Source organism: Spermophilus citellus, assembly GCF_964194105.1.
Source record: "Spermophilus citellus genome assembly, chromosome: X".
NCBI lineage: Eukaryota > Metazoa > Chordata > Mammalia > Rodentia > Sciuridae > Spermophilus > Spermophilus citellus.
Genome location: NC_138190.1, coordinates 106,062,494 through 106,076,329, shown reverse-complemented (window position 1 = coordinate 106,076,329; position 13,836 = coordinate 106,062,494). Strand labels below are relative to the sequence as shown.

The window sequence follows — 13,836 nt, the reverse complement described above, 5'->3', positions numbered from 1 at the left end:
GTAAGGGACGCTTCCTGGCACTACAGGCCACAGTGTCAGAGGGGCTGTAGGTCCTATAGAAACCCTAAGCTTCAGGACCGCTGCTTTACTCTCAGTCAGGAAGGCATTGGCCGAAGGGCACAGTGGGAAGAAGAAAAACACACCCCATCTTTTGGAGTGAAGTAGTGTTCAGGGATGGGAGTGGTGTAATCCTCCTGAACTCCAAGCTACTGTACTGTGCACCTCGAAGCCCCAGATTTTTTTCCTGAAGCAAGCCTTTCACTGAGGTCTAACAAGTAGGGAAATCTTTCTGAACTCACCACAAACTCAGGATATTTTGGAAGGATGCACAATTCGGGGCTTGTATTCCTGGTTTGCTTTTTAATGCTTTTCTGAAATGTGCCTTGGGCTTTGAATACGTATTCAGTCAACTTAACTGAATTGAATTGAATATTAATGACAGCGAGTATGGAGAAGAGAAAGGAATGTGATTCCATTTACCAGGGTTAATTTTACAAACCTCTTTTTTAGTAATATCTGTTTTGTACTTGTAGCTGGATAATGGGGAGGGTATAAAATGAGAAGGTTTAAAAAAATTATGGAGGTAAATTTTCCCAGCTGAAATGCATAAGAGGAAAGGAGACAGGCATAAAAATTGACACAGGTTCATGAAATTTAAGATCCACTAAGCTTTTGACTAAATTCTTGGATAAATCACTAATACTTCTAGTCCAGATGAGATGCCTGGACAGCCCCCCACCATGGTAAGTCATCAAAGTTGGGGTGATAAAGATGATTTGAAGAGTAGTTTTGGGCTTCTCTGAATACGGGCGGGTGGGGATAGAATCCCTTGCTAAAACAGGGTATGGCTCTGCCGCCTGCCATCCTAGTGTCACTCAGAGTTTGTTTGTGAAGCTCACACGGGACCCTGTCCAGGAGGAAGCTGAAAGGCACAATTCATTGCTCTTGCCATCATCTAGTACCAGGGTGTGCCCAAAATCATTTGCTAGAGCTGCTTCTCCAAGAGAGTATCCATCTCTCTATGAGGATTCTCCTTGGGCTCCCTCCCATCCCCCATCACTTTCTATATACCCTCCTCCCCATTTTCTTGCCCCCTACAAAGTCGGGACTCCCAGCCGTGTCCATGCAGGGCACTTCACATGATCCACAGAGAACAAGGCACTTTCTCTGTCATCGTCTTTCCTTCTTGCTTCCCTCCTTCTGGACTTTGGGGATTTTCCATGAAGACAAAATAACTATGTAAGTGGCAGTGGCCTTCCTGTCTGTAGTCTCCCACATTGGAGTGGAACCAGAGGGGAAGAGAGAAGATAAGAGAGAAGGAAGGAAAAATTAAACCATGGCATTTCAGCCTCCTTATTCCCCAAGCCTCTTCAGAAAAAGGGACAAGTAAGTAATGAGAACTAGACAGAGCCTCAGTTGGAAGGGGGCCGCAGGATGTGTGGGGGGTGTTTTTCAACCTGTCTCATCAGCACTGTGCGCTCTAGGGCTCAATATCCTTTTTGTATTTCCTTTTCCAGCTCCTAACCCAGTGTTTGCTTTGTGGCTTGTCCCACACCTCTTGCATGGTGTCTTTTTCCACTTCTCCCGACATAGGACCCTGTGTTTTGCTGGCAATGTTGCTGAAACCTTGGGTGGAACATTCCCTCTAGAAAATAAGGAAGACTTGCCTATAAATAATTTACTTTTGGCTATGTGGTACACAATGCTTCAAATGTGACAAAGGGGGAAGTGAGATGTTCCTCCTCACTGCCTCCCCCATCCAACCGCACCCTCCCTGAGCCTGCTCGTCACCCCTTGTCAGCATGTTGAGAGTCTTCCTGAGGCTTCTGCTGCTCAGACTTTGCCCAATCACCCTTTCCCTGTCCCGTGGGAACCGGGAGTTAGAAGAGATCTTGTCCTGAAGAGGGTGGCTTTTGAAGTAGAAGAGACCAGCGGGGATGCTTAGACTCTTCTTCCAGCTCAAAGAGAATAAGTTGGCTTCTAGAATCTCCTGAAATGGGGGGAGTTGGCTCCATCCTCATTATGTTCTCCTCTGCTAGAAGGTTGCCCCTGAGAGAGAGTCAGCAATGTCTGTTTTGTCACAAAGTCCCATGGCATTAAAGCTAGAACCGAGAGACAGTGAAGGGCCTCGCTCATCAGTTAGGTGCTTTTTGCTGCACTGACTCTGGATTTAGCCTGTGTTGTAAATTCTGGGATGTAAGAAGGAGAGTTTGAAAATATTTATGAATGTTACTGTTGCAGAGCTATTTTTTGTTTGTTTATTTTTGGATTTTTTTTGCAGGTGGGGGAGTGTACCAGCCATTAAACCCAGGGGTATTTAACCACTGAGCAATATCCCGAGCCTTTTTTTCAGGAGGGTACCAGGGATTGAATTCAGGGGCATTTGACTACTGAGCCACCTCTCCAGCCCTATTTTATATTTTATTTAGAAACAGGGTCTCGCCGAGTTGCTTAGAGCTTCACTAAATTGCTGAGGCTGGATTTGAACTTGCAATCCTCCTGCCTCAGCCGCCAGAGCTGTTGGGATTACAGGCATGCACCACCATGCCTGGCTGTTGCAGGGCTATTGAAGCTAGGCCACTGCTTCCTGTATGTGGCCCACCTTCATAGGACAAGGACACTTAAAGTTTCAAGGATCAGCACATTATTCAGAAATATTAGATTGGATAATGGATATCATGTATAGCACAAACTTCTGTACTCTCTAAGGTTTAGTGCAGCTGTTCTGGGCAGAGGAATTTTCTTTCTTTTTTTTTTTTTTTTTTTTTTTTAGTTCCAGATATTGAACTGAAGGGCACTTAACCACTGAGCCACATCCCCAGCCCTTTTTTATTTTATTTTTATTTTGAAACATGGTCTCACAAAGTTGCTTAGGGCCTCACTAAGCTACTGAGGCTGGCTTTGAACTTCGAATCATCCTTCTGGGCAGAGGAATTTTTTTTTTTTTTTTTTGGTACTGGGGATTGAACTCGGGGGTGCTCAACCATTGAGCCACGTCCCCAGCCCTATTTTTGTATTTCATTTAGAGTCAGGGTCTCACTGAGTTGCTTAGTGCCTCGCCTTTGCTGAGGCTAGGTTTGAACCCATGATCCTCCCGCCTCAGCCTCCCCAGCCACTAGGATTACAGGTGTGCACCACAGCCAAGGGCAGAGGAATTTTCTGATGTGCCAAGGGTTAAAAAAATTAAAAAAATTAAAAAAACTTTGGGTTCCTCTTCCTCCTCCTACCCCTACTAACTATCTCTATCTCCCTTGTCCTTGTTGTTAGAAAATCTTTGTACAGAGACATTTAAGTCCATTGTCATCTTCTATTGGATTCTGGGATCTAGTCATTTTAGTAATAGAGGATCATAAGGCCTCAGGGTGATCATTTCTCACATAACAGAATTAAAGGTAGATATGTGGATTAGAGATTGGCCCTAATTGGACTGGGACCAGGCATCTTTTTGAAGTTTTTTTTTTTTTAAACTAAATCCCAGATATGAACTTATTTTCTTGTTGATCTTCTCCCAAAAGCTGAGCATAGCAAGAAGAGAGGGTGGGATCTGGGAGCAGTAACACATGCCTGTAATCCCAGAAGATTTGGAGTTTGAGGCAGGAAAATTGCAAGTTCAAAGCCAGCCTCAGCGACTTAGAGAGGCCCTAAGCAACTTAGTGAGACTCTGTCTGGAAATCAAAAATCAAAATGGCTGGGGATGTGGCTCAGTGTAAAATGCTCCTGGGTTCAATCCCTGCTACCAAAAAAAAAAAAGAAAAAGAAAAAAAGGCAGGGACGAATTAGTTAAGGGTTCCAGTGAGTAGGGCCTAAGGAAATTGAGGTTTGACTGCACTGTGGTTGTTATTCCAAGACTGCACACCTTATTTGGAATACTGGGTATTCCCCAAGACTATATATCCATTCTGGAATTTGGGTGAATATTTTCTAGAGAGAGAGCTTTCTTTGAGGACTATTTGACTGCCTTTTGAATGAATGTGAGTGAACTTGTGCCTTTTCTAAAGCCCATTGGGACAGTTTAGATATTCTTCAGTCCCCAACTGGTCAGAAAACTATCTGTGCTTACAGAATTCAAAGTCAACCTCTGGCCTCTCAAATACTAGTGCAGCCAGCATCCTAGGGACACTTCCCCTGCCCCTCACCCTTTCTTCCTCCATGCCACTCTTTGACACCTCAACCCATCCCCCAACTGCCTCTACTCATTCATTCAAGTCTCCCCTCATTCAAAAAATCAATTCCCCGCTCCACTGTGCTGATAATTTATGTTTTGACTTAAGATGTTCCATATGGGAAATTCTTGATGCTTCTTAGCATGATTCCATGTTTAAAATACTACACAAGTGGGTTTAAAATACTACACAAGTGGGTGTACTATGAACAGTGTACTATGATCAGGAAGACTTGAACTGAAGTCCCACATCTGCAATTTATTAGCTGTGTGTGTGTGTGTGTGTGTGTGTGTGAGACAGAGAGAGAGAGAGAGAGAGAGAGAGAGAGAGAGAGAGAGAGAGAGACAGAGACAGTGAGAGACAGAGAGAAATAGATACTGAGGATTGAACCTAGAGATACTCTACCAGAGAGCTATATCCCAGCTTTTTTTAATTTTTTATTTTCAGATAGGGTCTTGGTAAGCTTCCCAGGCTATTCTCAAACTTGTGATCCTTCTGTCTCAGCTTCCTGAGTCACTGAGATTATAGGCATGCACCACTACACCTGTCTGCAATTTATTAGCTCTGCCACCTTGGGCAAGGTAGCCTCTCAGACCCTGTTTCTTCATAAGTGAAATGATGACACAGCCAGCACAGTGTCTGCCTACAACTGATGCTCCATTAATTGTAGCAATTATGGTCAGTGTGTCTCAAATTAAGCTTGTTTTTTTTCTTTTTCTTATTTATTTGGTATTGGGGATTGAATCAAAGGGTACTTTACTACTAAGCTATACCCCCAGTCATTTTTATTTTTTTTTTTAATTTTGAGACAAGGTCTTTCTAAGTTTCTTAGGATCTCAGTAAGTTGCTGAGGCTGGCCCCAAACTTACAATCCTCCTGCCTCAGCCTCCCCAAGTCCCTGGGATTGCAGGCCTGCACCACTTCACCCAGCTTCAGCTTTTTCTGTTTTTTTGGTACCAGGGATTGAACCCAGAGGTACTTAGCCACTGGGACACATCCCTAGCCTCTTTTTAATATTTTATTTAGCGACAGGATCTTGCTCAGTTGAGTGCCTCACTACGTTGCTGAGGCTGGTTTTGAACTCGAGATCCTCCTGCATCAACCTCTGAAGCTGCTGGGATTACAGGCGTGTACCATCATGCCCAGCTTCAGCTTGTTTTTTAATTGAAGTATAATAAGTGAACAATTCAAACACAGCTCTGATAGTAATCTTAACCCTTTTTCCCCATCTCTCTTCAAACTGCCTGGATTTCTCTGCCTCTGTTTTCACCTAAGGGACTCACCCATCAAAAGAGCTGTTTTACTTCTGCCCTGTACCTTGTTTTCCTGGCAGTGTCCTCCCAATCCTGGCCAACCCAGCTTATTTCTCTCCCCTTTTTACCTCATCCTCCCTTGGAATCTTGGGATGGGTAACAATAGTTTAGGAAAAATTAACAAGGCAATGAAAGATCAACCCAGACTCTTCCTGGACCAAGAAAGCTCTGGGTGGCACAAAGAGCAGATTAATATGTCAGGGAATTCCAATATCAATTAAGCTATTCAAGTATTTTTTTCTCAGATAACTTTTCTGATGTCCTATAAATATAGCCCCTTTTTTCAGTCTCCTGCACACAGCTTAGTGCAAACACCAGGTTCAGAGAGCCTGTGTCATAAAGTTAACAATATACTTTGATGAGGATCATCTCCCACCTAAAGTAGGAAGAAGTGGGCTAAGGGAGTGGGTTTGCTTGGATAGGATAGTTTTATTGGCTAGCCCTTTGAAAATAATAATGGGCATTGTATACATGTTACCACCACTGAAATCCACCAGTGGAGCCCCACGCAATAGCCAAAGATGTTGGCTATTTGGTGGCATAACTGTACTGGAAACCCAGATGCAATCAAGGCCTTCAGACTGGGTTTGGCTGGAGCTTTGGCTAGGGTGTTGGTGCCAGGTACCTGGTTAAGAGAAATATCCTGAAGCAAATAATAATTACCTTCTTTGCTGATAAGAGGGCCCAGTACTTTTCCAGTAGCGTGATTGCATTAGGATATTTCTTTGGATCACAGCCTGTGGAACACTGATTTATGGGTACTGGCCTTAACTTTATCCAAACTATTGTATATTTGGTGGAACCCAGTGTTCTCCTTGTGGTCCCCTGTTTGTATAAATAACATGTGCTGTTGCATCACCTATCCCTTTTCCTGCCTAGGTTGCCCTTGTAGATGTAATTCTGCTTCTGTCCACCAGGTGGCCTCACTTAGGTAGGAGCGAAAGGAGCTAGAAACACCTCAAGTCTCCCATGCCTTTTTTTTTTTTTTTTAAGTTTGAAGCTGAAAAGAATGAAAATATGTTTTGATGGAAACATATATAACTCTTATTAGGCAACAATCATATCATTTTCCTTGTGGCCCAGAGTCCTCTTTCCATGAAATACCTTCTACTGCTATATGCATGGCTGGATCCATCACATAGCAGGTGTTTTCCTGGGTGGTTTATATAGTAGTTTTCTTATCCTTTGCTCTTCATAGGAAAGTAACAAATTTTCTTATGTTTTTATTGTGCATTATAGTTATACATAATATTGAGGTTCATTCTGATATATGGTGGAGGAAAGTAACAAAAAATTGTTTCCTTTTAGTTATACATAACATTAGGATTCATTTTGACATAATTATACAAGCATGGAATATAATTTGCTCCAATTCAATCCCTAGTACTTCCCTTTTCCCTCCCTTATACCCTCTCTCTGTTCCCTTCCTTATGCACTCACCCTGTTCCCTTTACTTAATTTTTAAAATTAGTGCCTTGTAGATGAACATAATGGTGAGATTTACTTTTTAAAAATAGGGACATGAGATCCCGGGTTATGTTGAATGTATTTTATTTACAGAGTAAGGTGGGGAAACCGAAGAGAAAAGGGGTAGTATCTGTGGTCATTCCTGTGCCCACCCTCATACCCTATCTCTTCTCCACCTCCTCTATTGCCAACCTAGCTGCTCCCCCATACATGTTCATCCACTCTTGTACACCCTCTCCTCCATACACATGCATAAACAGATTAATGCAGACCTCTGTGTACATTCCTTGCATGTCACCAATCTGTGAACCTGTCGGTACACAGGTAGATACTCCCACACCTGTAAATTCTAAGAAATGGACGGATGGGTTTTGGAGTTTGGAGCAGGCTGGTAGCCAAGTCAGGGGACAGCTGCATTAGTAAGAGTGAGTGTGCAGGTGACACAGTATATGTACTGGGGGGAGACTGAAAGAGCAGTCAGAAGGAGAAAGTAAGGCTTCTGATGGTGAGGGTGGGCATGTGTGGAGTGTGACAATGAGAGCATTGCAAAACCATCAGGGTACTCTGGCTGACACCTTGGAGAAGTGCTTTTAAAAGCAGCACCGCCCTCTACTGAGTGCTTTCTGCCTCCTGTTAGGCTGTTGTTTCTCATTTCTTTGCAAAACAGCTCCAGTTTGGTTTTTACCAATCTCCAGAGTCCTCTTTGGAGATGCCAGTTGGCACAAGAAAGTGCTGAACTGTTTACAGTCCCAGTCTAAGGTTCAGGAAGGGGATGTGGTTTTACTGGGCCACAAAGCCCGGTACAGGACTTATTTGCATGGCCCCTGACGCCATGTGACGCAGCCAGCTCCTCCTATATAAAGAAGCAGGAGCCGAAATATCTCTGAGTCTGGGTTGGACTGGAGGCAGTGGAGTTTGTGACACACTAGGTGACACCCCGAGGCACTTCCCTTCAACTCCAGCTGGAGCGCCTGTCTGGCTTTGGGTCCGCTCCGCTGCCTTCACCCCCCTCCTAGCTCCGGGGCCAGACTCCAGCGCGGAGCCCAGCCCCGTACAGCTTGCCAGCAGCCAGCGGCTGCCCAGCCCGCCCAGGCAGGCCCGAAGCACTGCCCGAGCGAGCTCCCCGGCAATCCGAGCCATGAACACCGAAATGTATCAGACCCCCATGGAGGTGGCGGTCTATCAGCTGCACAATTTCTCCATCTCCTTCTTCTCTTCCCTGCTTGGAGGGGATGTGGTTTCCGTTAAGCTGGATAACAGGTAACGACTGGCCCCAGCTCCAGCCTGGCGCTGGCGGGGGCTGGGCTGGGAGCTGGATCTCTGAGCGAGCCCTGCGCTGCCGGCCCCAGTTCCCTGTGGTGCAGCATCCTGGGAAGGGGCGGGGGTAGGGGACGCAGGAAGGGGGGTCACCACCACCGCGCTGGGATCCGCCGTCTGAGCGTCCCTGCGGCTGCTGCGCCCTGAGAACCAGCTGCTGCAGCCGCAGAGGCAGCCAGAGGCAGAGGGATCCCCAGCGGGCAGGGGTGCACCACCGGGGAGAAGGCCGGAAGTGTCTGAGCAGAGAAGAAATTCTTAGCTAGATTCTCAGCCTGGTAGGTTTGCCTGTGACCTTTTGGGCCTGCGGCGGGGGCCTTCCTAGACCTGGCGCCCTCATTGTTTGTGTATCCCTGGGCCACGCTGGCCCATGCGCCCCAGGACTCGGGCTGCTCAGGGCGGCAGCGCTGAGCTAGCCTGGGTGGGGAGGTGCAGCTTCCTGCAGGGGCCAGAGAAGGACCCGCTGCCAAACTGCCTGGAACTCCAGGCCGGGGAGGCAGGGGAGAGGAAGACCCAGGGCAGATGGAAGACTTTGGTCACAACTGCCAGGTACTCAGAGTGGAACCGAGAGGGTAACGGGTCGCTTTGCTTTTGTCTTGACAGTGCCTCCGGAGCCAGCGTGGTGGCCATAGACAACAAGATTGAGCAGGCAATGGTGAGTGGCATCACTGCGTCATTCCCATCCCCAGACTTAGCTGCTGCTTATGTAACTCTGGGCAGAACTGAGGGGGTGGGCACAAAAGCTGTTAGCCAAAGGCCTGAGAAAGCCAAAGCCAGATTCCTATCCTCCCTGGAGACATTTAGTAAAGTCTGGTTAGAGTGACAGCAGTCTACCCTTGCTGGGCTCCCTTTCTCTCCCCCCCCCCCCATCCCAGGGCTTTGCTGCAGCCTCTGGCTCCCTCCTGGGCAGGGAGCTGAGACTCTTGTATTTGTATCCTGCAGTTGGCAGGGGCCAGAGCTCATTGGATGCAACTGCACTGCAGTGCCTCTGCAGAGACTGGGCTGGGGTCAGAAGTTGGGAGGAAATAGAAAGCCAAGCACCCCACACCATCTCCCTCTGCTTACCAGGTAGAGGTCAGACTTCACTGAGCAAGCAAAATGGCTATAGGGGCTCGGGGCTTCTCACAATTAGAAGCCCCTTAATTGTGCTCTGAAGCCTAAACGACACACTTCCCCACCCCTAGTGTAATCAGTCATCAAATTCAGAGAGGATGGAGCAATCTCTACACCCCCCACCAGCAAATGCCTGTCCAACCAGGCTGCAGGCCAGCTGCGACTCTAGTGTGAAGGGGAAAAGACTCCCAAATAGCCATTTTTATTTCTTTGGTGAAGATTTGTAAAGGAGACCAACAAGATGGGGTGTGCTGCAGGTCCCCGTGGACCCCTGATTTAGACCAGCAGCTGGGCAAACCAGCAACCAGTAGAATTCTCACTCCAAAAGTCCCTACAACAGCCAGTCTTGAAAATCTTTAGGAACTTGCAGGAAGGTAGACCTTTCTTGTTCAAAACCTGGCTCCCAACTCTGGCAAGGCCCAAATTCTACAGTACTCCTGTGTGAAGGTTTAAGTGCTTCAGAGAGGAGCTATGAGGAATTGGGCTTCAGGAGCGGCATGCTGAGGGAAGGCTTCAAGGCAGTAACATGAAAGCTAGGGCAGGCAGGCAGCCCCATGGCAGGGTGAAGGTGCTGCAGAGGGGCCTCAATAGCTTAAGAATCTCTTTGTGTGGGTTCCTCCTTGGCAGGATCTGGTGAAGAATCACCTGATGTATGCTGTGAGAGAGGAGGTGGAGATACTGAAGGAGCAGATCCGAGAGCTGGTGGAGAAGAACTCCCAGCTGGAGCGTGAGAATACCCTCCTGAAGACCCTGGCGAGCCCCGAACAGCTGGAGAAGTTCCAGTCTCGGCTGAGTCCTGAAGAGCCAGCTGCCCAATCCCCACAAGCACCTGAAGCCCCCGGTGGTTCTGCGGTGTAAGTGGCTCTGTCCTTAGGGTGGGCAGAGCCACGAAACCTGTTCTACCTAGTTCTTTCCGGTTTGTTTTTGGCTCCCCAAGCATCATCTCACGTGGAGAACTTTACACCTAGCATAGCTGGTGCCAAGAGATGTCCCAAGGACATGGCCACCTGGGTCCACTCCAGTGACAGACCCCTGACAAAGAGCAGGTCTCTGGAGGCTGAGTTGCATGGGGCTTCAAAACCCCAAGCCAGTGAGCCTCTAATGCCACTGCGCCCTGGGGGCTCCCAGGGCCTGGGCAACTTAGCTGCAACTGGCAAAGGAGAAAGGTAGTTTGACATGTGATGCCAGTTTGCTCCAGAATGTATAAAGGGGTCTGTTTTTCATTTCCATGGACATCTTCAACAGCTTCACCTGATGACTGTTCTATGAAGAAGCCACTTGTGTTTTAAGCAGAGGCAACCTCTCCCTTCTCCCCTGCCTCGCCAAGGCAGGGGGCACAGATGGGAGAGATTGAGCCAAGTCAGCCTTCTGTCGGTTAATATGGTCTAATGCATGGCTTTGTGCACAGCCCTGTGTGGGATTACAGCTTTGGGATGAGCACTTACAAAGTTCTGTTTGGTTAGTATTGGCATAGTTTTTCTATATAGCCATAAATGCGTATATATACCTATAGGGCTAGATCTATATCTTAGTGTAGCGATGTATCCATATATACATACACCTACATGTTGAAGGGCCTGACCAGCTTTGGGAGTATTGACTGGTCCCTTATCTCTTAAAAGCTAATTCTTTGACTGTGCTCATTTACCACGTCGATCCAGTTTGTCCTTTAGATTAAGTAAAACTCAAGAGTAAAGGCAGGGAGAGGAGGGCCAGCCCTCAGAATGTGGCCACAGATGCCTTGCTGCTGTACCCTTTCTTTCCCCAACTCTCCACTGAAGACATGTGAAATCCTTTTTCGAATGCCAAACCCACCATTCACTGGTGCTGACTACATAGAATGGGGTTGAGAGAAGATCAGCTTGGACTTCACATTGTCATTTGAGAACTTTTTTTTTTTTTAATTTTGGTGGAACATTTTCAATTGAACAGATAGATGGCATCCTGATGTGGATGAGGGGTGGATGAGGGAATGACTTTGATCCCATTGGGGCCTGAGGGATGTGCCCAGGAAATTTGTTTCCAAGGGGGTTCTGTGACAGTGAACTTTCCACTTTCTGACACCTTATCCTGATGTATGTCTCCAGGATTTGGATTTTGATTTTTCAAATGTAGCTTGAAGTTTCAATAAACTTTGCTCTTTTTTTTCTAAAAATAAACTTGGTGTCTGAGTATAAAGAGACGAGGCAATGGAGGCCCTCATCCAGTGGGGGTGGGGGAGGCTGTTTTTCTGATCAAGCAAATATTTCTTGAGCACCCCTAAGGGCCAGGCCTATGCTACGTTCATGGTCATGTGTCATCCACCTAGCCTCCATATAAAGGACATGTTCTCACTGTTGGTAAGCAAGCTAAGACTTGGTGAGTTGAAGTGACTTGCCCAAAGTTAACTAACACAGCTGCTATGCAAATTTATCTCAAACTCCCAGCTGTCCCTCTGTCCTGGTCTAGCTTTCATATTAGAGCTTCGGAGTGAGTGTTCAGGTGTCTACTGATGCCCAAACTCGGCTTCAGGGAGTGATTTGGGAGGAAGGATATCCCCCAAGAAGGACCCAAAGAAAAGAGCAGGATATATGTGTGAAAGAGCAAGGAGAGAGGAACCAAATAAATAATGACTGGATTTCCTTCTAAAATCACCATACCACAGTGCATTCTCCTTAATATCAATCCACACATGACATTTGATCTTGGCTAGAGGGTCTTAGAAAAAGACAGGGAATTGGGAGGTGACAAAGCCACATCACTGTTCCCTGCTCCTCCCACCCTGCCCAAAGAAAGAAGCCTTCAATCCCCGATTCTCCACTGTGAAAGTTCATTCACCAAACGCACAGGCAGTGTTGGAAGAGTAGCTTCTGACCCCAGCTTCCCTCTTTCACCTCTTTTTGGGGTTCATGATCACCCACCACCATTTCCTGGCCCTACTTCTCTACCATTTCTTGCTGTTTCTATGATTGGCTATGGATGAGCATTTAGTGTTTCCTCTATCATGCCCCAAAATGGACCCACCCTGGTCCCTGAGCTTTGTAAGTCCACTGTGTTCCCAGGGGAGACCATCACCCCTATTAGTGATTCCCTTCAATCTGAGCTTCCTGTAGCATGAGCCTGCTACCTAACCCTTGGCCACTTGTGACTGATCAGCACTCCTTGATTTTCCTCAAGCATAAACCTCAAGGTAACCAAGATTTCTTGGCCTCCTCCCTTTCACCAGTCATTGCCTAAATGTAATCAAAATGGCACTTTTTTTTCCTGTCAGGTTCATCCACATGGCCTTTTCTTTTCCAATCACCAAGACCCTTCTTTATAATTTTGCAAACCCTTGGTTGCTGGCCTATCAAATCCCAGTTTCCCTACCCATTTCCAATGCTGCTACTCATGATGCCAAGTTTGTCATCTACACCTGCAAATTTGATCACGGCATGCAGATTGCACAGCTACTGAAAGTTCACCAACTTTGGTCTAGTGCACTGGAATCCCCCAGGCAGCCACGCCCAATCTGCCCAGGTTCTCCCAGTACCCACCCCCCCAACTAAGATCAGGGATCTGTGCACTGTTTACACCTGGTTTCCAGCTGAACAACAATGAACAGATGAAAAAAGGAAACCCAGAAAATAACTCAGCGATACTCCAAACCTCTCTGGACATCAAGTCCTTTCTGTACAAGAAAGGGGAAAAAACATGTCCCATAGTCACATAGTGGTAAAGAGAACAATTTTGTTTCCTAGGCAACCCCGACCAAACAGAGACAAACACTGTGACTTCTGAGGCCACAGCGGTTGCATGACTAGATAAGAGGAACTTCAGATGTTTGTTGTTCATGTATAGAAGCAAGTCCTTGTTGTTTTTCCACACAAAATGACTAGGCATGGAGAAAGGCCAAAAACACATATTGTTCTTGGACTTTTGTGGCCTTTGGGGTTCTGGGCTCAGCTGGTTCTGCTGGACGCAGAACAAGAAAAAGAACAATGAGACCTATAGCAGTAATCATCCCCTCATTGGGCATGCCACCTCACCTTGTGCCCTCTAATCTACTGCCTCATAGGATCTCAAAGGCAGCCCTCCAAGCATAGCGACAAGGATGGAAAGAGCACCTCTTTGCAGCCCACCCCCAATGTGGAACATTCTGTTTCTTGCCCTTCGAATGAGGCAGTTATGATTTACTTCCATTTGACAGACAAGAAAACTGAGAGCCAGATCCCATCGTTCCCACAGATCCCATGGGGCAATGGTTCCTCTTTTGAATGTCAAAAATATCCTCAGACTTCCCCCAACTCCATGATAGTAGAACTTTTAGTGTTTTTTGAGAGAGAGAGAGAACATCATGACAAAAAGTGACTGAATTCAGTCGGACTTTTAAAAGAATTGATTGCATTTGTCACAAAAATATAGACATGGGTTTGAAAACTAAAACAGTAATGCATACGTTCATTAGCTATATGTGTGTGTACACACACAATTTCAAAACATCATGT

The 13,836-nt window shown here is 46.5% G+C and overlaps 1 protein-coding gene across 8 annotated transcripts in view; it reads left to right on the top strand.

The window, feature by feature from the left end:
• The window catches only part of TSC22D3 (TSC22 domain family member 3), a 66,456-nt gene extending 54,927 nt beyond the window's left edge, over positions 1-11,529 (top strand). For 6 of the 8 annotated variants that reach the window (XM_081277372.1, XM_081277371.1, XM_081277374.1 and 3 more), the window contains exons 3-4: positions 8,861-8,912; positions 9,998-11,529. In XM_081277372.1, the coding sequence (XP_081133498.1) occupies positions 8,861-8,912; positions 9,998-10,228 (283 nt within the window). In that variant the 3' untranslated portion in view covers positions 10,229-11,529. Of the gene's footprint in view, positions 1-7,808; positions 8,204-8,365; positions 8,536-8,860; positions 8,913-9,997 lie in introns of those variants that run through there. The other 2 variants (XM_081277377.1, XM_081277378.1) reach the window with 2 other exon arrangements.
• Positions 11,530-13,836: the final 2,307 nt, after the last annotated feature.